At 38.7% G+C, this 23,397-nt stretch overlaps 3 protein-coding genes across 3 annotated transcripts; 2 read left to right on the top strand and 1 right to left on the bottom strand.

Annotated features, from left to right (window-relative positions):
• The first annotated feature begins 973 nt into the window (after positions 1-973).
• Positions 974-4,745, top strand: lyset (lysosomal enzyme trafficking factor). Its single transcript, XM_088925020.1, has 2 exons — positions 974-1,170; positions 2,239-4,745. Exon 2 carries the CDS (start codon positions 2,254-2,256, stop codon positions 2,659-2,661), a length of 408 nt encoding a protein of 135 aa, XP_088781146.1. The 5' UTR covers positions 974-1,170; positions 2,239-2,253; the 3' UTR covers positions 2,662-4,745.
• An 84-nt stretch (positions 4,746-4,829) lies between these two features.
• On the bottom strand, positions 4,830-8,823 carry LOC148828369 (uncharacterized). Its single transcript, XM_088925021.1, has 2 exons — positions 8,594-8,823; positions 4,830-6,722 (listed from the first exon to the last, which is right to left on the bottom strand). Exons 1-2 carry the CDS (start codon positions 8,796-8,798, stop codon positions 6,613-6,615), a joined length of 315 nt encoding a protein of 104 aa, XP_088781147.1. The 5' UTR covers positions 8,799-8,823; the 3' UTR covers positions 4,830-6,612.
• ubr7 (ubiquitin protein ligase E3 component n-recognin 7) lies at positions 8,809-22,717 on the top strand. The gene is made up of 12 exons (XM_088925019.1): positions 8,809-8,881; positions 9,786-9,915; positions 10,937-11,070; positions 12,744-12,804; positions 14,687-14,782; positions 15,194-15,247; positions 15,457-15,562; positions 16,495-16,658; positions 17,070-17,258; positions 18,932-19,100; positions 19,623-19,684; positions 20,496-22,717. Exons 2-12 carry the CDS (start codon positions 9,787-9,789, stop codon positions 20,586-20,588), a joined length of 1,257 nt encoding a protein of 418 aa, XP_088781145.1. The 5' UTR covers positions 8,809-8,881; position 9,786; the 3' UTR covers positions 20,589-22,717.
• The last annotated feature ends 680 nt before the right edge of the window (positions 22,718-23,397 follow it).

Raw genomic sequence — 23,397 nt, 5'->3', positions numbered from 1 at the left:
TTAGGTTTTTGGGTAAAATGTCCTGATCTACTTTGGAATCCATCAACACCAGGGTAAGAGGGTACAAAACAAATTTCACAGAGGGGATGATATTCTTTTGCCTTTGCCAACATAAGTTTGAACTTTTCTGTGCTAATCAGACTGCTGGTTAGACTGTCCAAAACTTGAATCTCTGTTTCATCCAACCACAAATCATAGGGTCCCCACATGACCTGGGAGTCATGTAGTTGTTTTTGGCAAATTCATGTATTTTCCTTTGATGTTGCCATGGAACTCTCCCACAAACAAAAGATTCATGAGGTCAGCCTTGAACGGTAGTCAAGGATATATTCTGTCCTGATGATGCCATTTTTTTTTTGTTGCCCTTGCATGTGATTTAGCCTCCCAAACAACTTGTATACTCTTGCTGGTGGGGGAGAAAAACAGTTTGTAGCTGTGGATAAAGTAGTTCCTTATTTTTACTATAGATCTTTGGACAATTCTCTGTTATCCCCCCCAATTACATTTTACTGACTGTTCATCTTTAAATAACCACCAACAATCAATTTCCGGAAGCTTCTATAAACCTTCTGAGGCTTTGTAAAACTACAAAGAATAAAAATGAAATCCTTAGGATTAATATTTTATCCTATTTAGAGAGTATGATTACACGGTTGTTACAGTATGTTAGAACAAGGCTGTTAGAGATGAATAAAAATTATTTTTTCATATATGCGGTTGACAGAGTACTCTTTTTAAAATACATTCAATAAAACAAAGTGATTTATAAATGCTTGAACATCCTGATAAATGCCTTCAGTTCTTTTCAAAATCAATTTTTAGTTTCAGTTCTACAAGAGAACGGAAAAGTTCATCCTTTTGTAATCAAACCCTCTACTGAAATGCAATGTAGTCGTCCTACCGAAAGAGGGGGCACAAGTGCTACATATGCACGTGGAGGAACTTCCTTAGTAGAGTAGCTCGCACGGATCCCGGATGTCGTTATTTTAAGGAAGTTTGTGGTTTGGAGGATCAAGTCAGGTGATAGTACAGGCTTATGAACCTATAATGAAAAAAAGCAGAGTTGGATATGGTTTTCGTCTGACAATTGAGGAACTGGATTGATATGTTGCGATGAAATGAGCTTCAAGATGACTGCTGCAAATTTGACTGTTCTATAAATTAAGACAGGTGAGAATTCGACATATTTTTCCCATTTTTTTTCGTGATGTGAGGGGCCATAGCCGGAATTGTGTGATGTTATTTATAAAATATAAAATACAAGTGTCTGTCAGCTGACTCATTTTAAAACAGCACTTCTGTGTTTTCCGGGAATTATGTTCATTTTCAGTGCATTTCATATGTTCATTATTGTGGAACGGCAATCTCCCGGAATGTCTCAATTGCTTTACAATTTCGTATTAAAATAAGTGCCTACACACCCTGTCAGCATTAACAATACATGAGACGAGGTGGCCAAAAACAAAATACTGTAAAAAATCAATAGCATAGTGTGCTTTACTTACCTAGCGGGAGGCGTAAGGAAACACCTTAACTTGAAAAGAAATCGTCCTCTCTGTTAGCTCAAGTGGTCCAACAAACTGCGGCTTCTTTATTTTAATTTGAATCAAAGCTTTAATTTGACGTGCCAGTGCCTTTTGATGTTCCGCATGTTATTTCAACAATAACGCTGAATGATTTCATAGCCAACAGATCGGTAGCATTTATGTGAACGTGTTACGACAGTTACACGCTTCCTTCCTGAAAGGTCTCTTGCCCATCTAAAGTGCTGTCAGCCCTGGCCGGTTTGGTCATGTCTCCTAATGTCACCAGTTAGTATCTGAAGTACTAACGACTTGCATTAGTAAACATACTTCAGCGCCCGAAAATCTGATCATACAACAGTAGCGTGTCTCCATTGTTAGCTCCAGGGCTGAAGCAACCTTCTGAGGAAAGCTCATTTGAAGGATTTCAGAAAATATCTGCCTTCCCTACAGTACGTTTTTGATCACCCAGTTTGTTCACCACTCAAGGGTTGATCTAAAGCAAATAATTCAAAGTACACAACATCACCTACCTACACTGAAGCATGAGGTGTTTTACGAACCTGAGGCACATTTGTGTTTTATTTGCATGGCTGCAAGAGCGTTGTGTCTACCAAATGAACAACGTTATTCTGGCACGTAGAGCTGGGTTTCTCTTCAGTGAAGGCAGTGTCACTCTGCGCCTACTACCTTTGCTTTGGCTCTGCTCCTGCAGGAAGGAGTATGGAGAATGATGAACTTCCGTCAGCGGATGGGATGGATCGGTGTGGGGCTGTACCTGCTGGCTAGCGCGGCTGCCTTCTACTACGTCTTTGAGATCAACCAGACGTACAACCGGCTGACCCTGGAGCACGTGGAGCAGGCGGCGGAGGAGCTCCACCCGGGGCCCAACGACTCCTCTTCCTGGACAATCGCGCTGAAGGCGCGGCTGCTGTCCTTCCCCTTCTGGCTGTGGGCCGCCATCTTCCTCGTCCCCTACCTCCAGGTCTTTCTGTTCCTCTACTCCTGCACTCGCGCGGACCCCAAAACCGTCGGGTACTGCATCATTCCCATCTGCTTGGCCCTCATCTGCAACCGTCACCAGACGTTTGCCAAGGCCTCCAACCAGATCAGCCGGCTCCAGCTCATCGACACTTAGGTCGCGGCAGGAGCTCATGGCCGGCTGTCGGGTTCACAGATCTGAAGGGATTTCCACTGTTCCTGCCAGCTTCCGTTTCAGGATAGCCTTTTACACTCCGTAGCCACTGCTGCTGTCAGAAGCGTGCCGTTTGTTTTTCTAGAGAATTCATGTAAAGATGTTTTTGGGGCCTTTTTTTCTGATAAGGAATCGGTTGATTTTTTTTTCTAAGTGTAATGAGGGTTCATGTGTGTACGATGATACTAATTCAGGCTGAAAATGACAGAGCAGTTTCTATTGTGTATATTGAGCTGGGAGATCTCAAGTTCATCTTATTTAAAGACAGGATAAAGTGCACCAGACCAGGTCTCATTTTGTCCTCGAGATGAAAATATTCCTTTGTCAAGACTTTCTTTATAATACAATGTTATCCAGGTTCTACATTTGCTCAAAAGCTGAAAACAGATACTGTAGGAGTTGGCTATGAGACACCTAATAAAAACATTTAAGATCCACATCTGATAAAACGTACGTACAGTATCATGCCAGGGACCCAACCCGATACAAGTGCCAAGATGTTGATGACTGGCACTGCTACAGTACATCTTAACCAAGAAAGCTGACAACACATTAAATTTTTTTTTAACTGAATGTATTGTAATTGCCAATATCTCTGCTTCCTAGTTTGTACGACTTTTGCTCTCCTCAACTATCATTCTCTTCGTATCCGTTTAACCTTCTGTGATCTTGCCTGGTGATACTGCGTAGACACCAGCGTGATTCGCTGTGGAGTTTCACCCTCTCTGCATTACATGACATGAAGAAGCCTGGCTCTGGCAGTATTGCTCTAATATACAGAAACTAAAATTGAAGAGACCTATTTGTATTTAACTTGGATCATTTGCTCTGTCTGATTTTAACCTGAAGTAAACAGAAGACATTGTCTTTTTTAAAACTGACAATTTCAATTTAAACTGCAGATACGAAACTTTTAAGGCAGTATTCACATACTCTCAAATGCATATGCATTGGAGTAGGAACAAATTAAAAACTTAAAAAGGACATTTTATCAACAAACTCAAAGTTTCTCTTCAATAGTGAAAGTAATATTCTCTAAAGGAAAAGTAGGACTTTTCACCTCTATTAATGTAAAAGAAGCACAACTATGTTTTAATATACTTTTTAAGTTAGTGGAATGTTAAAATATCTTTTTTGAAGACATCTGTGGGTTGAGTTTGGACCGCTATGTGAATACATTGAATCACCACAACGACTTCCATAATTCTACATTCTGTGGATTCTAAGCCCCTCTGTATTTAACTACTAATCAATTTGAACTTGATGTAAGACACGGCAGCTTTGATAGCATCTTTCCATTAGCTGTGCAAATTCTTGTATGGACATGTGGGAATAATGCACATTCAAATGGCTTGCTTGACAGTGTCAGGTAAATTTATGTTGCTTTACCCTTATATTTGCAGTAAAACCACTGTGCAAAAACAACTGTTTTAAGAAGGAAAGTGACACTTATATATAGTGTTGTCTCCCACTTATTTTCTAAGCTCAGAGTAAATATACGTGAAAGAACAGAACTCACCCACAATGTGTGTTTGTGCCCAGTGTTTGTTTACAGATGTTGTGTTGCTTGATTCACATCTTCTTAATTTTCTAAATGTATTCATCTGGAAATGTTAAGAATGTAATTCACGACCGAGGCATGTCCAAACAGCCCCAGATACTACAGAACTGTACTGCTGTAAGTGTTCAACAGTGCTGAATAATTATTGTACGTGTACGCCAAAGATTCTTCTAAAATCCTGTTCTAGATCATAGGTGTTCAACCTGCAATTTGGGTCTAGTAATACTGCCTTTCATTATTTATTTTCAATTTTTTCAGAAGCATATTTTGTTAAGTTAAAGTTAGCTTTTAAAAAAAAATGATCAATTGAAAGGCATTCTTAAACAGTCTGAAAGGGCTTGCCAATATTTTACAGTGAAAGCATTTAGCTTTTGAGGTATTTTGTTTTTTTGCCTTTCAATACTAATTGCACTGTGATTAAACACAAGCCTGGAATTCTTTTTTTATAATAAAAAAATTTGAAAAACTGTTTCTTTCTTTCAGATATTACTGAATATTTTTAATAAACAGATCTTGGCACTGATAGGATTAAATGAATTCCTTAACTCAGCGGAAAAACTTTTCATTCATGCATGATCATGGAGGACAAGGTTTCCCTTAATGGAATTTCAACCCTGAAGCAAACATGACGTTTAGAAGAGATGAACGGTAAAGACATTTTCAGTTTTGTTTGTAAATAATCACAACTATCAAATGAAAGACTAAGATTTTTTTGAAGTAAATACAATTAAGCTGATTATACTTTTTCACCGTGAAGCTATCCTTTACACCTCACTCACCAGATAAAAATCTATAAAGGCAAATACTGTAGTTGAGACTTTCTGGATTTCTCAAGGCCATAGTTTTTGTTTTCCATTGGCTGACCTTGACCTTTCCAGCTACTACCTGTGAACACCAGTTTCTCCCAAGTGCCACTTAAGAATTGTCAATTTTGCTTTTCAGGTTAACATTTTGTGCATGCCCGACACCATTTTTTGGATAAATTGTTTTCAAAACAATATCAGTCCTTACTGATAATCACTCAGTTGTTGTCCTGTCTCTAGTCAGATATAAAATTATCAAGCACTGTGAGGTGGGCCTTTCACTGGAATTATATCCTTTGTCCATCCATACTGATTAGATAAAGATCTTAGATCTAAAGATCTGATCAGTCTCAACATATTCAAGGAATATTTGAAGTTCAAGCATGTAATATTGACAAATATCCTTCATTCCTACAAAGAAAAATCTTGTAGCATCAAACATTTGCACTTGTATTTAACATATTTGGCATATGCCCACTTTAGTATGGTCAAGGCCTATTGGAAATATATAATTCCACCACCAATACAGGTTGGTTTACATGGGTCCTTCAAATCATGTCACATGTTGTCAAGTCACATCAATAAAGAATTTTCCCACAATTTGCAAGCCTTGCCAACAAGCTGATTTTGGTAAACAGCCATGTTCTCTAATGCCGTTTACTATACGATACAAAATATAATTTGTGTATGCAAGTTTGAGAATGTGGAAGGCTCTGTTGGCTGCAATTCACTTTTACAGCTTTTAACTGCGATACCTATGGCTTTGTCCAGTAGGGTTCAAAATCCATATTCCTTTTGTCAAATAATCCAATAACAATATGGAACTGAGGACAAGGGATGGAATCAGGAATTTGTTCCTTGTTTAAAAGGTCAGGAATCCCTGTTGGAAGGGAAGAAGGAGACACAGAAAAAGGAAAGGGACTATGTGTCTAGTGACAACTAATAGTGTAAAAGAAGTGCTTACATTTTGTAGTGACTGTTAGGAAATTTGGGTTTAGTAGGAAAGAGAACAAATGGTTTGCTGAGAAAGTATTAAACCAAGGACTGGATTAAAAGAAACACTGATGGAATCACAAACCAAAACATTTATACAATACGCATGCACGTTAACAAAAATAATATGGAAACAACTCTTGAATCTTCCAAATCAAAAGTTTTTTTTTTAGTTGCTCCAGTTGAATATAAAGGATTTATGTATTTGAAAGTCACCTTGACCACTCCATTTCTTGTTATTTAATAAGAAAATTATAAACAAATTCAGTATATGCATTTTGAAGGGGTCCTGTGAAAAATTCATAGCAAAAGAGTGTCAACAACAAAACCACCACAAAACCACTGGTGTAGCTAAGAGCAATGGCTGCTGAGTTCTTCTTAAGCTGGACCTAATGTAAATGGGACAGGCTAGGAACACTTACAGCCTCGTAGAGTCAGAACTTTGGGCTGTATATTTCAGAAACATGTTAACAGCTGTTCTTGTGCAAGACAAAATGTCCACCCTCCCTGCCGCACACCAGATTGCAGGTCTAGGTTTCAGGCCTGCAGAGTCTTTGTTCGTTTTGCAGGAGGCTCCACCCTGACCCCTTTGCTCTTGGTCTTGATTTCCACCTCTTCTTCTTCATCACTTTCTTCGTCACCTTCATCTGTCAAAGATGACGACAAAGCATGCTAGTTAGGGACCCTAGCTTTCACTGCAATATAGTGCAGAAATCACATCAAAGCTGATTTTGTCATGATGGATAAAAAACAGGTGCTCCTCCTAGATTTCAATCCAATTTACTACTCTATACGAGTAGGATCAAAATGAGGAACAGTCAGAACACTGGAAAAGTTTATATATGCATTCCTGTATGAAGAAAACTGAAAGGACTTGTGTTTTGTTGTTTACAGGTGTAGTAAAAGCTTAATGGGACCAATATCTTAAAATGACTAATCTACATTAATCAACTTATTACTTGAAATATGACCTGCAATTTCATGGCATTTCATGTTTTTTGTTAAAAATAATGACCGCATAGTTTTGTGATCCAGATAAAGAACATGCTGACTTTAAATCAATCATTTACAATAAGTAGGAACTCATATGATACACATTAGTTTTTCCAAAATGAATCAACAATAATGCAAGCAATCCAGCTTAATACATTACACTAAACACACTCTTTTGTTCATGTAGGCACTCTAGTTTATTTCAATTTCCACATTTAAATTGTCCATAAACAATTTAAGAAAATGATTTGTGGATGTTAAGACTCTGTTATAGCTATAGCTTTACAAGCTATTTACCATGCTTCCTGAGATTAAAATTAATATCAACAGCAAACACTTCTGCTCCCTTACTGCCAGAAGGTTTTCCACCTTTTGTTGCTATAGTTTTATAAGTACCTAACTGTATTTTATTTTTTCTTTGAATATATCAATACTTCCCCTTGATCTAAAGCAAATACTGATTTAAAAGGACCCTGCATTTGTTCTATCAAATAACAAAGTAAATATTTGTGAAAATCACTTTTTCTCCTTCGTTTTCATAAATGCTTCTACTTCCAGTTATGCAGACCCTACCCAAACATTTGCATTTATGTAAAGCTTTTACAGATATCAAGTGTGTCCGCTTGTATCAACATGGACTTGTAGGATTAACATTAAAAAAATAAAATGTTATGTTATAAAAAATAATTCAAATGCACAGAATTTTACTTCAATGTTATAATCAGAAGAACGAAATTTCTCATGTTTGGCTCATAAAACAAATACCGCGGTTCAAGCCAACAAAAGGATTGCTATTTCATGAAATGCAGTGGGAATCCTGGCTTGAACAGGGTTCATATGGTGTAAAAAGCTGAAACAATACTACCACTGTACGTTATGTGAACCACATTGTTGTATACAACAATTTATTGGAAGCTGGTAACGGATTCAGTGATTGGGGGGTATAGCTTACCTGTTGTTTTTTCACGTGGTTTATAACCACTTTTATTTTTAAATAGGTGGTTGCCACAGATACGTTAAACGCCAGTGACATACTAAACAAACGGACTACCTTGCGTATGACGTTTTCCTATATATCACTAAATATCAAGTGCATCAGCTGTGCTCTGCACCTGTATGTCATGGTAATATAACAGCTGACATCTGGACCTGGCAAGCGTGAACGGTTTTAAAAGAATCCCAGAGAGAGACACAAATTCGAAAGTATTTCCACTTAAGATAGTAAGTCTTCATTCTTTAATTGTATGTGGTTCTCGCAATTATCGTTACGATTACAAGAAGCTGTAGCAACATCATTCGACTTCGTGTCGAAGTGTTACTCGCGTCTCTTCCGATGAATCATGAAGCAGCTAATCGTGGTAACAGAAAATAAGTCAAAACAAACTCTAGCTACTTACAACTCACAAACAAAAAATACTGCTGTTCATTTCAAAGGGGGAGTGGTATTTACAATAGCAGGAAGGGCTAAAATATACAGCGTTCCCAATGCGTTGAGAGCAGAGAAAGTCACACCCGCCACACGTACCGTCTAATGAGCCGTTGTCTGCCTGTGAGTTAACTGTGACTCCCTTTTCCTGAGAGACCAGATCACTGAGAACGTCCGACACCTCTGTTCTTATTTTCTGTAACCCAGAAAGGACTGATTTTAGGTTATTTTCGGCTTTAACGACAAACTCTTTCGTACTGCCATCTCTGAATTTGAGATCCCCTCGCAACTCGCAGACCGCCATGACTGACACGTGCGACCTTTCAACTCCGACCCGGATCCAAAATAGATGCAAACCGGCTAAAGGGCTCTGCTTTCTTCTCTTCTGTATGTTGTTCTCTTTTTAATTACTCTTAAAAATTATGAGACTGTCGGAAAGCAAAATGTAGTATTACCCTTCTCATAGTATTGATGCAAATTACCATATCACACACAGTAGTCTGCATATTTAGCTTTATCCATATATACATGAGCTTTGAATTAAAAACATTAAATTGTATATTTCACAATGTCTTAAAATATAGTCAGAGTGTATTCATAGTTTTTAAAATTACATTTATAAAGTTTTACGAAGCTAATACGTCTTATACTGACAACCCTTTGAAGGTCTTTAAAGATTATATGGACATGTTTCCACTGTGAAATTAGCATATGTAAGTTATAGTAGGGGCGTTCATATATACAATATTTCTTCTGTATATGAAAACAAAGATATTCACAAGAAAAATACTTTAATGTAGAAATTTAAATATAAGCCTAAATACGTCTTAGATACAAAGATTTAACGTTTCTGTCAGCAAGCATCTACGTAAAATACATTAAACATGCTACAAACAATGTAATCTGTGTTATACTTATTTGACGCGTTTCTTATTTAAGTGATCATTTCTCAAATTTAAGTTGTCTGCAAAGACACCACCTCTAACATCATACTGTAGCCTAATTATCGGCTTCCTGCCAACTATCGTGTGCACCGCGCCTGCTCTGTAAACACAATGGAAAAGATAATTCGAAAGAAATGATTTTGTTATAATTTTATTTCGTTCTGTCTGATGCTTTGAGTTCACACTTTGCTAACCAGACGAAAATCGCAGAGGTTTGCGCCTGAGTCAAATTGTCAACATCGCAAGCAGAGCGCACCAGCTATATAGCAACACTCTTCCGCCGCTCTGCACGTTTGGCCTGGAACAGGAAGTGCTCGTTAACAATTTTTTGTCGCCTATTTTTTAAGGATGGCGGTAAACGAAGGGGATGATGTGACTGTTTCTTTGGTGGATGTTTTGGAAGAAGATGAGGAGTTAGAAAACGAAGCCTCTGCTGTTTTGGGTGGCAGCGATCCCGAGAAGTGCTCCTATCCCGAGGTAAGGAAACATGATAGCAGCACGCCTTGCCTCTGTGGACGCTTTGTATTTTATAATATAACCAATTTAGATAAGCAGCTTTGTCCCCGTGGGTGTATTTGTGGAAAGCAGTTGAGTGCTGTTTTTGATTTCTTGCCATGTGTTTAAGTAATAGCGAAAGAAACACCAAAACACCCAAAGCAAAACAAAATAGACGGTTCAATGGATTTTTTGTAAATATTTTGTAGAATAAGTTAATAATTTTTAACCCAAGTGGTCAATGTAATGTGCGCTTTTTTTTGCATTTTGTAATCAGTTCCACATCATGGGTTTTGTAGTTACTATGCATTCATGCTCTCGCTCCTATCATAAACAAACGGAGGAAGTTTAAATAAAATGTAGATATTGAAAATGCCAGGCGTGTCAAGTCCTGAAACACTACCGTGAGTATGAACGCACTCCCCTTACTTGCAGGACTCTGTCTGACAGTGCCCGTTTAGTCTTTAAATTAGGCCATGCCAGCATTAGTAAATGACTAATGCAGAAGTAGGACTTGACAGTGCGGTTGTTTTCCCTCTGATCTCAGTGGATTACATATTCCACCCTACTCCTGAAAACTCATTGAACACCCATATGTTTTTGTATGTACAACTATTTTTTGTAAGTTGTGGCACATTGAGCAATTGGAGATGCTGTCTCTTAAGTATGAATTGTACTTATTTACCAGTCGAAAGCTAAACTTACACACACATACGGTCCCAGACTGCTGGTGTAACTATTAAACCTCCCTGTTAGCAAGTTTGACTTAACAGGCATCTGAGTTTATTGGACTTTCATAATAGCTTCTGGTTTATTACAAATTCTGTCTGTGTCTGTGGAGTCTTCTGAAATCAATGGAAATGTGAATGCAGGGGGACTGAGCTTAATTTGCTTTCAGTATTTTGTAAGTGTTCTTAGTGGTTTGTATACTGTTGTGCTTTTATTGTACTATTGAACACAGTACTCATCGGGTATGTAAATGTGTTGCTGTTGCCATTTACAGGGATATGTTAAGCGACAGGCCCTCTATGCCTGCAACACCTGCACACCTAAAGGAGGCGAGCCAGCAGGAATTTGCTTGGCTTGTTCATATAAGTGCCATGAAGGGCATGATCTCTTTGAGCTCTACACCAAAAGGTAAGCTCATTGTGCCTCTGTCTGAGCCATAGGCTCTGGGTTTACATCCTAATGGCGCCTATAAAATGATACAAACTCATTGAAGCTTGTAGTATTTGCAAGCCTAGTAGGTTTAGTTATTTCTCAGTCACACAGTTTGCAAGCAAGGAAGAAGCCATTCAGACCTTCTAGTGTGTTTGGTTATTTCTTGCTAAGAGATCCAAGAATCTCATCTTGCTCTTTGGTGAAAGAAGTGATGGTGTCTGCTTTGACAACATGGCCATATAGCTTGTTCCAGATTCCCACAGCCCTTTGCGTAAAGCACTGAAGCATGTTCTTAGGTCTAAATACACTTCCAATTCGTTTCATTCAGTTAATTTGTAACCGTTCAGAATTTACTGAAGAAGTCAATAAGGTTAACTTGGTCATTTGTGCAGAACTTGAATACTCATTGTAGTGACTAAAAGTTTACATTATAAGCTGCTAGTGTATTGTACAATTGTAACACAACAGCCATTGATTTATGTTAAATTGTTTAATGTTATATACACACAAACCCTGTACCGTATCTAAATGGTCTGTTTGCTTTTTGTGTGGAAGCAATACATTATTTACAACAGGAAAACTCGGCCTTTGCTTCTTCAGTCCTGTAAAAGCTATGATTCAATTTAAAAACCTGTGAGAAAACTCCATGATTGCAAATTGGATAACCAGCCATTCCCTTCTTTTTACTTCTTATAAGTAAAGGAAATAGGTAGAAGTTGTTAAAATTACTCTTTATTTCATGCAACAAAATAAATGCAGACCAACCCAGTGATATGCTATGTGCTTTGCCTGTAAATTAAGGAGTTTTGCACTGTGCAGAGTACACTGTTCTGTGTCATTTGCTTGAAATCGGACACTGAGCCATGTTGCATAAGAGGGTTTAAGCCGACATTGTCAACATCTGAATTTGTGAGTTAAGTATGCAGCATTAGCACACCCTGCTGTTCGTTTGTAGTCATTGCAGCGACTAGAAGGGTAAATAGCTTTGAGTGTCATTTATAATAATAATAATAATAATTATTGCTTACACTTATATCGTGCTATTCTGGACACTCCACTCAAAGCGCTTTACAGGTAATGGGGACTCCCCTCCACCACCACCAATGTGCGGCATCCACCTGGATGATGCGATGGCAGCCATAGTGTGCCACAACGCTCACCACACATCAGCTATCAGTGTGATGAAGCCAATTCATAGATGGGGATTATTAAGATATTAATATTAGGATTATTGGGAGGCCATGATTGGTAAAGGCCAATGGGAAATTTGGCCAGGACGCCGGGGTAACACCCCTACTCTTTTCGAGAAACGCCCTGGGATTTTTAATGACCACAGAGAGTCAGGACCTTGGTTTTACGTCTCATCCAAAAGAGGGCGCCTGTTTACAGTATAGTGTCCCCGTCACTATACTGGGGCATTAGGACCCCCATAGACCACAGGGTGAGCGCCCCCTGCTGGCCCCACTAACACCTCTTCCAGCAGCAACCTTAGTTTTTCCTAGGAGGTCTCCCATCCAGATACTGACCAGGCTCACACCTGCTTAGCTTCAGTGGGTTGCCAGGTGTGAGTTGCAGGGTGATATGGCTGCTGGCAATTTGTAAACGTCTTATAAAGTATTGTTGTATCACTGGTGTAATTTGTCCCGTAGGAATTTTCGCTGCGACTGTGGAAATGGAAAGTTCACAGACTTTGAATGCAAGCTCTATCACGTAAGCTTTATTTCTTCTAAGTTCCTAACTTTTTATATATATAACTTATATAAATGGTATGAATTTTATATGTACACAAGGGCACCAGCTGATTATTTTGTGTTAATAGCAAGGGTTGAAATATCAGTGTAAGAATCTGTGTGCTTCTTAACACTCTGTTTTAGAAGCATAAGAGTTGCTTAGACCTGCACACAATTGTTCTGCACTGTTTCTTCAATGTTCCAAAAGGCACTGAGGGGATGAGAGCTTGAAGCATTTCTATTGATTAATTACCACTTAGTGGGATGAAACAAGAGACTATCATGCCTGGCAAATGAAGAAAAAATACTTTCGAGCATTCATAGTGGCACTGCTCAAATGCAAGTCTGTTTTCACTGAAAATAGTTATTCTTTCTGGTTTGCATATTTAAAATAACCAGCTAATGTTTTAAGATAATGAACATAAATTCCCCTTGACTCTGTGTGCCAAATACACATTGCCATTGTGTAATACAAAGAAATATTTAAAATAAGTAGTGACTTGCAAAAGTATTCAGGCCCTTGCACTGCTCTTACTTGTTGGTGCTTTACAGCTTGCAGTTATGACACTTTGAAGTAGCAATTAGTATGTTATATACACCACCTACTCAATGTATTCAAAGCAAAAATCAAAAAGACATAGATAAAGGGAAAGCAAAATGGAAAAGTCATATTTGCTTAAGTATTCGAACCCTTTGTTGTAGCCTACCTAAATTTAAATTAAGTACACAAAACAACTTCAATAAGCCACACAAGCAGGTGAGTGGCCTCTGTGTGCAATAATAGGTTTCAGAGTAAAAACACCCATCTCTGCAAGGTTTCTTTGTAGAGAATTTTTAAGTAAAGACTAACCCATGAAGACTAAGGAGTTTTCTAAGCACATCAGAGATAGTGTCATGAAAATTTACAGATCGGGATAGGGGTACAAAAACATTTCAAAGAACCTCATTAAGAAGTGGAAGGCATGCAAACACTGCCTAGATCAGGCTGTGCCTCCAAACCTAGCAGCCGGGCAAGGAGGAAACTTGTTAGGCATGCCACTTTGAGGCCAACAGTGACTTTAAAAGAGTTCTAGAATTCAGTGGTAGAAAATGTCCATAGATCAACAGTATCCTGGTCACTCTACAAATAATGTAGAACGGAGAAAAAAATATCTTAAATCCTGCATGCAACAAAAGGTTTTGTCAGACAAGACAAAACTGGAACATTTTTGTTTAAATGTCTGGAGCTAATGCAACATAGCGGATCACCCAGTCAACACACCCTGTAATGTCAAGCATGCTGGTGGCAGCATTATGTTCTAGTGCTGCCTCTCATCAGCAGGGAAAGGGAAGCTTGTCAGGATTAAAGGGAAAATGAGAAATGTATAGGCAAATCCTAAAGAAAAACCTGTTTTAATATGCTAAAGACCTAAAACTGGGATGAAAATGCACCTTTCCACGCAATGAATGAATTAAGCAAAGCTACACTGCTGTGGCTTAAGAATAAGAAAATGAATGTCTTTGTGGCTCAGTCAAAGTGCTGACTTGAATCCTATTAGGATTCTGTAAAAAAGACTTGAAAATTGCTGCCCATAAGCGATTTCCAAGCAACCTGGGACAGTTTTGTCTCCTTAGTTTGTGTTGACATTTACTGTAACATATCTTACCTTACAAGTCTTCAGTCTGAGCATTGAATAAAATATTAAGTTTACAAAAATGTGTATGCATCATTTAGTCATAGGAATAGTCTGAACACTTCTGCAAGTCTGCAAGGTACTTTATGACCTTGTTTTTTATGACTTTCACAGTATATCATTTGCTTTGCTGGATTAGATGGGTGTATCACCTTGAAATCTTAATGCAGTTTATTATCTTTCTTATAGGATAAAGACAAATTGAACATCAATAACAAATACAACCATAACTTCTTTGGTTTATACTGTACCTGTGAGAGACCTTACCCAGACCCCGAGGATCAGGTATGGTGAAGTTTCCATAAAAATAAACAAATATATTACTTAACTGAAAACATTTGATTTTTTTTTACATTTGTCTTTTTTGTATTCCTAAGCAAATAATTCCTTTCCCTAATTGCAGAAGTTAATCTAAACAGTGCTTGGTCAGTGCTTGGGTGGCAGACCTCCAAAGAGAAGCCAGAATAATAGGGGGTGGGCGAGCATTCTTGGCACATTTGTATCGACATGCCTGCTGCTGTTATGAGAAAATCATAAAACTTGGCAGCTAAGTGATCTGGTTGTGAAAATTCTGTGGGATGGAAGAATGTTCCCCTTCTACCAGGGTTAATTGAATGGCCGCTCCCTAACCCTCTTGGAGAGGTGTCAAATGTATCTAGAATGTGGCTCTTGAAAGGGTCTCCGTCTTCTCATCAGGTGCCGGATGAGATGATTCAGTGCATCATCTGTGAAGACTGGTTCCATGGCAGGGTAAGCTTTCTGTAGAAAACAGTCAGTGTCCTTTGTTAACATGAAGGCTTTTTAAAGGAACACCAGGAGTGTACCCCAAGTGCCTACATTATGGAATTCACTGACGAAGTACCAAGAGAGACTGTTGTGGTTGTAAGCTGTGCAGCTGGGTTTCAGACCCAAAGGTGCAGTTCTGCAGTGATGCCATCTTGTTCTATTCCTGTCTACAGCACCTGGGATCTGTGCCTGTGGAGAGTATTGAGTTACAGGAGATGGTCTGCGTTTCCTGTATGAACAGAGCACCCTTTCTTTGGGCCTATGCTGCACAACTAGCAGGTATTGAAGCCTGACATGTACACTAACTGCATTATTGTGAAAGAACTAGAGATAAACCCTCAATCAAAATTACAGGAAGACTTGCCCTCTTTTCCATAATGTCTGGAATAAATGTATGTGCTTGTTTCCAATCTCGAGTTACAGTAGTAAACATAACTGCCCACAAATTGTATCTCAAATCGCTTCACTTGAACATATTAGTATCTACTATCTATGATGATAGTTTTCAATGAAAATCAGAAGTAGTAACAATTATAAGTCTAGTTTAACAGTGTTCATTGTAAAATAACAGAGTAGCTTTGTTGTAGATGCAGACTGGTAATACTTAAGTCTGTAGCTGTACTATTTGGCTTGTGAATTTCCATTTACTTTTGTGGAGCTACTGATATGGTAGAAATATTAGACAACCAGAATAACCTTCAGTTCTACTTTAAATTATCAGGTACTGTATGTGAAAGAGTCCTTTATTTAGTAAATGAAAGCTGTATTTCAGTAACTAGAAGAAAGATCACAATATTGTTTTGCATTTTTTTTTCAGTACACCACCTCCCCAGTCTCAACTTACATAAATTTGACTAAACAGAGTAAAAACCTCTCTTGGTCTACTCTCTTCTGTGATCACCACACACACTTGTTAACCATTAAACGACAGTAAACACGGGTGAGCCTGGAATTCTGCTGTCCTTGCTTGCAGACCCTGGCTAGGGAAAATAAGGGAGGAGGGATTCAATAGCTTAAATGCTCATTCTTTGTATGTGTTCACTCAATGCATAAGAAAGGTTCTCTTCCAGCTTGCATAAAATTTGAGTTAAGACTTGCAGAACAGACTCCTTGCGTATCCTCGGGAGAGGGTGTATGTAAGACTGGTGAGGGGTACGTGAAATGAAATGGAATGCATTTTTCTGAGTTTTGGTTGGTTGTGTGTCTACCAGCCCCCTCGGTGACGAGACTGAGCCCTAGCAAGGCCGAGGTGGAGGTGAATGTGGAGGAGGACGGGCAGCCGAGGGAGCAGGAGAGCACGGGGAACAGTGAGGAGGACAAACACAGCATCAAGAGGGAAGGAGAGCAGCCCTCCACCAGCACCACCCCAGAGAAGGTACAGCACCTAGCCTGCGCAGCCCTGTTCAGGGGGCATGTTTTAGAAGAGCTCAGCAGTCTGGCATCTGTAGCCAATGAAAGCAGAAGACGCTGATTTTTACCTCCAAAATCCCCTGGCTGCAGTAAAACATTCAACCACCAGATGGCACAATGCCTTAATTCTTCCAATGTTGAACACGCGCTAGCTGCTGCCTGTAAACGAGTAAAACATTTTGAAGCAAAAGGATTTTGGGGACAGACTTCACAATGAATTATAGTGTCACATGTAATATAATTCAATTTTCAGCTGTCTAAGCGCAAATTATTTTTGTTTTCTCATTGCCATTCACAGTATAAAATCTGTAAGCTAAGTAAACCTGTGACTGACTCTGGATGGGACTTGTTTTCAATGCTGTTGCTTGTTTTCTAGGCAGTGACAAATGGGGAGGCTGGCTGTAAGAGGAAGTACAGTCAGATGGAGGCCTCTGCTGATGCTAAGAGTGAACCAGTCACATGTAAGCTGCAAGAGCTGAAGGCAAAGGGCTTTGTGAAGAAGGAAGGAGCTATCTTCTGGCCGTATGTGTGGCGGAGCAAGCTGTGTACCTGCAGTGACTGCAAGGTAAATTCACGTCATCCCATCCCATCTTCCTGTAGTACAGGTGTCTCAGAGAAATAATACTTAATATTACAGAGCATGTTATGGACAGGACAAAAATAATTGGCATAATTTAAAAAAAAAGTCTACTTTGTAGTAGAGGCTGTGTACAAAAAGAAATCTTATGATTTCTTTGAGGGAAATCAGTGTGTGTCAGTTTTGTATGTTGATAAAGTGGTAAAAAAAACAATTTGTGTATATGGACACAATGTGACACATATGGGCTTCGCAGTAGCGGATGTACTGTAGGAGCACCACATTCAGACACACCATTCTTTCTCAAACATAGCTTGTTAGGCCTGCATCCAGCAATCATCTCCTTTCATTAACAGTATTTATATTCCCGAGGTTCCTGAAGGTGATTCCAGAAAGCAGTCGTTTTTATTCCCTATTTAGGTTGTTATTGTGCAATCTTTTTGACCCCTTCAGGAACTTTTCATTTTAATTACATTTGTTAGCTGTTACACAGAAGTAATTTACTCTTGGGAAAATGATGTCACAATATTAAGCAAACAGAGCTGTTAAAGATATTGTGGACAGACTTAAATCGGTGTTACCCTCTAGCTGTGTAAATAGCTTTTAACATGATACCAATTAACAATACACAGGAGGGACCGACTTTAATATCCTTAGTCTGAAACCAAACTGCTTAAATTCCCAACATCTGGTTATTGAAAAGCTATACTAAATGAGAGGGCTTTGAAACCTCACACTAAGTACCAAGATTAATGCCATGTCTTAATCCTGTGTAGTTTATGTGAGTTGAAAAAAGATTCAGGGTCCTGAGTGCCTCAGCCAGTGGAAAAGCTCACTCGAAAGTGCAGTATGAGCTCTGAGGCCTAGACTGCACTAATTCAAGTCATGTTGCTAGGCAATTGTAAGCATGATTCTCCCAGCAGTGACACAAAACTAAGGGAGTGTCACTGAGATAGGGTAGGTGTTAGCTGACCAGGTCTTTCCTGCATGATATTAACTCCTGTAGTTGGCTGCCATATCTCATGTAAGACATTGTGGAGATTTTCATATGTCTTCAGAGAAAGGGCGCCAGTGAGTGAATATGTTGAAGGAGTTTGTCTGCAGGTGCTCACTGCCCCCTTGCAGGTAACAGGATTCATTGCCAGAAAGCTAAGTCATAAACATAAAGTCAAACCAAAGGAAACTGAGTGGCCCATCTAACTCATTTGAAATCGCTAAGAGACAACCAAAGAAATTAAATATAGAGTTCTGGGAACTCGGTTGTCCTGTGAGATTTAAGTGCCCTATCGGGTGACTCTGTATCGGTGCCACTCAGACCATAAGAAGGAACATAAGATCAGTTACAAACAAAAAGAGGCTAGTTGATCGATCTAGCTCGTTTGGTAGTTAGCAGGTAATTGATCCAGGGATCTCATCCAGCCACTTCTTAAAGAAGCCAGCATTTCAGCTTCAACAACATGGGTGGACAGTGTGTTCTATGCTCCCACTACACAGAAGAGTAGTAGTAGTTCTTGTGTACAGAAGAGCCTACTGTTATCAGATTGAAAATGCACTTCCACATAATTGCTACTTGTTACCTCTAGTTTGTGTCTCACTTTCAATCCTGATGACGTTTACCAGGTTGACTGTCAGTGCCTTGATGTCATCCGTTGCTGTTTCAGAAAGTCTACGTTGAAGCAGGAGTGCCCTTCCTACTGGACGAGTCGGATACAGTGCTGGCCTATGAGAAGAAGGGCAAGACGGAGCAGGAGAGCGGCCTGGAGACGAGAGACCCTCTGATGACAGCCCTGAGCAGCATGGGCAGAGTGCAGCAGCTGGAGCTCATCTATGGTAAGAAGAGAGCAAAAGCCCTTTAGGTGTCAGTGGTGCAGGGTGTGGACACTAGGTTGGGGAAAGTAATGCCCTTATATTTCCTGTACCATTTTCAGTCGGACTATAATCGAAAACTACTCATTCTTTCCATTGCTACAAAAGATCCGTTCAAAGCTTTAGTCTTTATTGGAATATTGAGTGTAGATACTAGAAAACAAGCATGATTGGGTTGTTCTTACAATTCCCCATGTTCCAAAAGTGCTTTTATTTTCATTTGCAGCTGTTTAATATGCCAGTCTATTATCTGAAAAGAAGCCTTGATTGGCCCTAACGTTGTAGTAGAGATGAGTCTCCTTCCCTTTGTTCATAATGTATACCAGGACCTTTCAAAGTGAGGGCTGAAGGTTCCGTTTTATAAATGACAACGGATAGTGACCTTTTTGTGAAATCTTAAGTGCCAAAGCTGATAAATGGATGACATATACCCCTGCAACATCCAGTTCAAAACTATGCTGAAATAAAATGTGTTCTTCCTTCTAGAATACAATGATCTGAAGACTGAACTGAAGGACTACCTGAAGAGATTTGCAGATGAAGGCAAGGTAGTGATCAGTAAATGTTTATGAATTTGTTTCCTGGGAATTTACATCTGAGGACATATTCCTTCCTGTTGCTTTTCCTTATAAAGGGGGGTTTTAATAGTTCTTGCCATTCCTGTTCACAGTGACATGGATTGTACTCTGCTTATGAAACCCCACCATTAATTGCATTACCAGTTTGAATCCCTGAAGTACATGCAGTTACTTAATAATGAAGTTTTATCTTCATTGGAGTAGCTAGGGCAAATATACACACGGAGAACACTAAACATCAAACATTTAATTTGACCCTTTATGTAGAAATACAAAAGTAAGTTTCTGTTCAGTTAAAATGGAATGAAAATATTTTGTTCATGGAGAAAATTCCCATTGGGTAGATTTGTCAGTTGAATGTCCTACACGTTATGTCAAATCAAATTTCAAGTTGATTAATTAAAAAAGCAATTTTAGCAACTTTTTGCTTATTTGGAATTCAACAGGTGAGGAGACCTGCATTTACTTCAGATTTTGTTTCACATTGATTTGAATTTAGTCTTTAGCTAATTGTACTTTTACACTACCTTATTTTAAATTGCCTGATAAGTCTCATAAATTGAACTTATTATAAAAAATAAAATGTTTGGAAATTGTAAGACTTAGAATTTGGATATTTATTTTAATGTGAAGAAAAGAGGAAATCCAGAAGTCCAGTGACATTGAAACTCTAGCAGAAAGTGGAAATTAGCTTTGATGATATTTGGTTCATCTTGCTTCATCACCTGATAAACAACCATTCCCTGTGTCTGATGTCCCTCTCAATGTCTGCTGTCTGTAGGTGGTCACCAGGGAAGATATCCAGCGATTCTTTGAGGAGTTTCAGTCAAGGAAGAGACGACGGATGAGTGCTGGCCAGTACTACTGTGCCTGAATAGTTCCCCCACCACCCCCCAGCCTTGTCTTTATAAAGCACCACATCTTCAAACACATCCAATAGAACTTCAGTCCTTTGAACAAAATTGTTCTTTTAGCCTTTGAAACATATCTGTTGTCCCAATCCTTTGATTCTGTGCTTTTAAATAATGTTGCAAATAAAAAAAAAAGCTGTAGGACGTTTTCTTGGCTCTGAAGGTTGACATTTCACACTTTTAGGTGATTCCATGGCTAAAAGCAATTTCTTTGTATTATTTTAGTATAGTGATTCTGAAAGACCACAGACCTCACTAAAGGGACGTTGTAAACCAGAATTCTCTAGCACTGGTCCTGGACATCTAATCATGTAGCAGGGCTCGTGCACTGAACCAGTAACAGAAATGAATTACATCACACCCCTATAAAAAATCTTGACAGTGTAAAACTGCTGCAGTACAGAACCCAGTGTTTTGGCATGGTGCACTTATCTGCTGTTTAGGGCTGTGTGCTAGGAGCCCGTGACTGACCCGGATTGAATGGAGGGAGAGCTGCACAACGTCACCCTGGTACCGTTAACTTGGATTTCTTAGGCTCATGTCTGTCAGTATTCGAGGTTGCTGTGGAGGAGAGTAGGAGGAAGTTAGTGGGGAGAATGCAACACAGCTCATGCACTGAGCCAGTTACAGAAACGATGTCGTCCCCCTCTGAAATCTTGACTGTGTAAAACTGTCACAGCAGTGTCACATGATCTTTTGGTTTTCACTATTGAGAAGTGCTGTCCTTGCTTGGAGATCACAAGCAAACAGGATTGAATACCAGCCATGGCAGGGAGAGCTGCAGGAATTACATACAATATGTGACCTGTTCCCACAGAATGCAATTGATAAATTAAGCAAATCTGTTCCACTAAGAGAACTTTGGTCCTCGAGAGCTAAAGATTTGGGTACTTAGATTTTAGGCCCCAAATGATCTTTGATTTACCTACTCACAAAATTATCCAAGGGTTAATGGATAATTTTGACTAGGGTTGGAGAACCCTCTAAACTGACTGTCCGAATAAAGACACATGGTACTGAATTTTCATTTCAATCATTCCTTTTTTTTTTGACTGTGTAAATTAATGCCTTTTCATTACCTTCTCTGCGCTGCAAAAATGCGTTGAAAAATGCAGCTTTTAGTCAGACGCCTGAGATGAAGTTCATCTAGCATGTTGCTTCAATGAAAAAAGGATTTTAAACTGTTGAAAAAATGTGGGCTATTTTGCAAAACAGTCCAGTGGGAATCTTTTAATCATGGTCCTTGTTTTTTTGTATTTTCTTAAGGGGGGGGCATTTATTTTAATAAATTTCAGCTCAATGAAATTCCTTTCAGCTCAATGAAATGTAATTTTTAATTGTTAATTTTTAGAATCACTATTTTTATTGTACATATAACCAATTTAGAACCATCAGCTGTCCTTTACTGCTCAGCTGTAAAAGACAGGTGCAACAACTATTCCTTTAACATCACAAGCAAAATGAGGAAATGTGCACACCCGTTGAGCTGTGCTGACTGGAGACCCCAGCCTAGGTACTTGTAGGAGTCTTGTTTTCTGGAGAGCTGAGAGGGAACATGGCTGAACTCTTGACTGCTAGCTCGAGCAGCCTGTGATTAGAGAGCATGCCTTTACTGGCTGAGCTCTTCAGGAGCCCTTGTTAAACTAATGTATCCATGTATATCTACTAAACCTTCCATTGTATGTTTTCAGGTCTTTAATATATTTACTGACTATTATCTGGTTGTATCAAGTTCTGAAAGGCTTGGAAAGTTTGGTAGACTTTTCCATGTATTTTCTAGGACGGAATATTGTTTAAATTAAAACGTCTACAAATAAAAACAATTGTTTGTGTGCTGCATCTATTGATATTTTACACGTGTAGTAATCCATTTGCAGTAGGTTTTTTTTTTTATTGAAAATGCTATGAAATGTGCAATTAGTTTTAAGTAGAAGTCTTCAAAGTTAATTTACATTTGAAAGTAATGGGATTCAAAATATGAAAGTGACCCTATTCTGGTGTCAATTAATTGCACGACAAGGTAGTTAAGAAATGATTTGGGATGAGGTCAGCTGCAACTCAGTTTTTCTCAGAATAAAATCTATTATAAAAAGTGTTTTTATAATAGAACTTGTACCTTATTTATGGATTGTCTATTGTTTCTGTTCAGCTGAAGTCTGCTGGTAAAAGCCCTCTGGTTTACATTTCTCATTCACAGCTGCTGCACTTGGATGTTTAAACCAACATTAAGACTTAAGAAAGTCACAAGGAACTGGCAGCAAACAGGAGAATTCTATAGAAGCAGTTTATTTTGAAGATGCCAACTAGTTGCAGATTTAAAGTTTTATCACTGTTACGTGCCTCTTGTGGGATAACAGTAGAAAAATAGAACCAGTGAAACTTTATACAACAACTTGTCATGGTAATCTACAAGAAAGGGGCTTATTTATATACATGTATATGTATAGAAACAAACCACAAGTTAAGGAGATTCTGTTCAAAGGTACCTAAAAATTAAAAAATACTATCTTTCAAAAACACTATATACATTGAAGCATACTAGAGTTTACAAAGAACTTGTTATGCAGGTTTGTAGAAAACGCTTGCATAGGACATAAGTTCACTTCTCAAGAAAATACTGAGCCTTTACAACGAAGGCACTTGCTTGACTCTATACAAAGGAAAGCAAAGTAGTGTCTTGAGAAACAAGATTTTTTTTCTGGAAACTAAGCAAAAACCCCATTGCAGAAAATAGCACGACCCAATCTCTTTATCTCCCCCCACCCATGAAGC

Source organism: Atractosteus spatula, chromosome 9, assembly GCF_055471065.1.
Source record: "Atractosteus spatula isolate fAtrSpa1 chromosome 9, fAtrSpa1.hap1, whole genome shotgun sequence".
In the NCBI taxonomy this organism is placed as follows: domain Eukaryota; kingdom Metazoa; phylum Chordata; class Actinopteri; order Semionotiformes; family Lepisosteidae; genus Atractosteus; species Atractosteus spatula.
This window is presented reverse-complemented; position numbering and strand designations above follow the sequence as displayed.

Bases quoted from the DNA above. Each gene is read 5' to 3' on its own strand.
- lyset (XM_088925020.1), top strand. From the start codon at position 2,254: ATGATGAACTTCCGTCAGCGGATGGGATGGATCGGTGTGGGGCTGTAC.
- ubr7 (XM_088925019.1), top strand. From the start codon at position 9,787: ATGGCGGTAAACGAAGGGGATGATGTGACTGTTTCTTTGGTGGATGTT. The intron at 15,563-16,494 runs GTATTGAAGCCT...TGTGTCTACCAG, and splicing joins CTATGCTGCACAACTAGCAG to CCCCCTCGGTGACGAGACTG. The intron at 19,101-19,622 runs GTAAGAAGAGAG...TCTTCCTTCTAG, and splicing joins GCAGCTGGAGCTCATCTATG to AATACAATGATCTGAAGACT.
- LOC148828369 (XM_088925021.1), bottom strand. From the start codon at position 8,798: ATGGCGGTCTGCGAGTTGCGAGGGGATCTCAAATTCAGAGATGGCAGT. The intron at 6,723-8,593 runs GTACGTGTGGCG...CATCTTTGACAG, and splicing joins AGACAACGGCTCATTAGACG to ATGAAGGTGACGAAGAAAGT.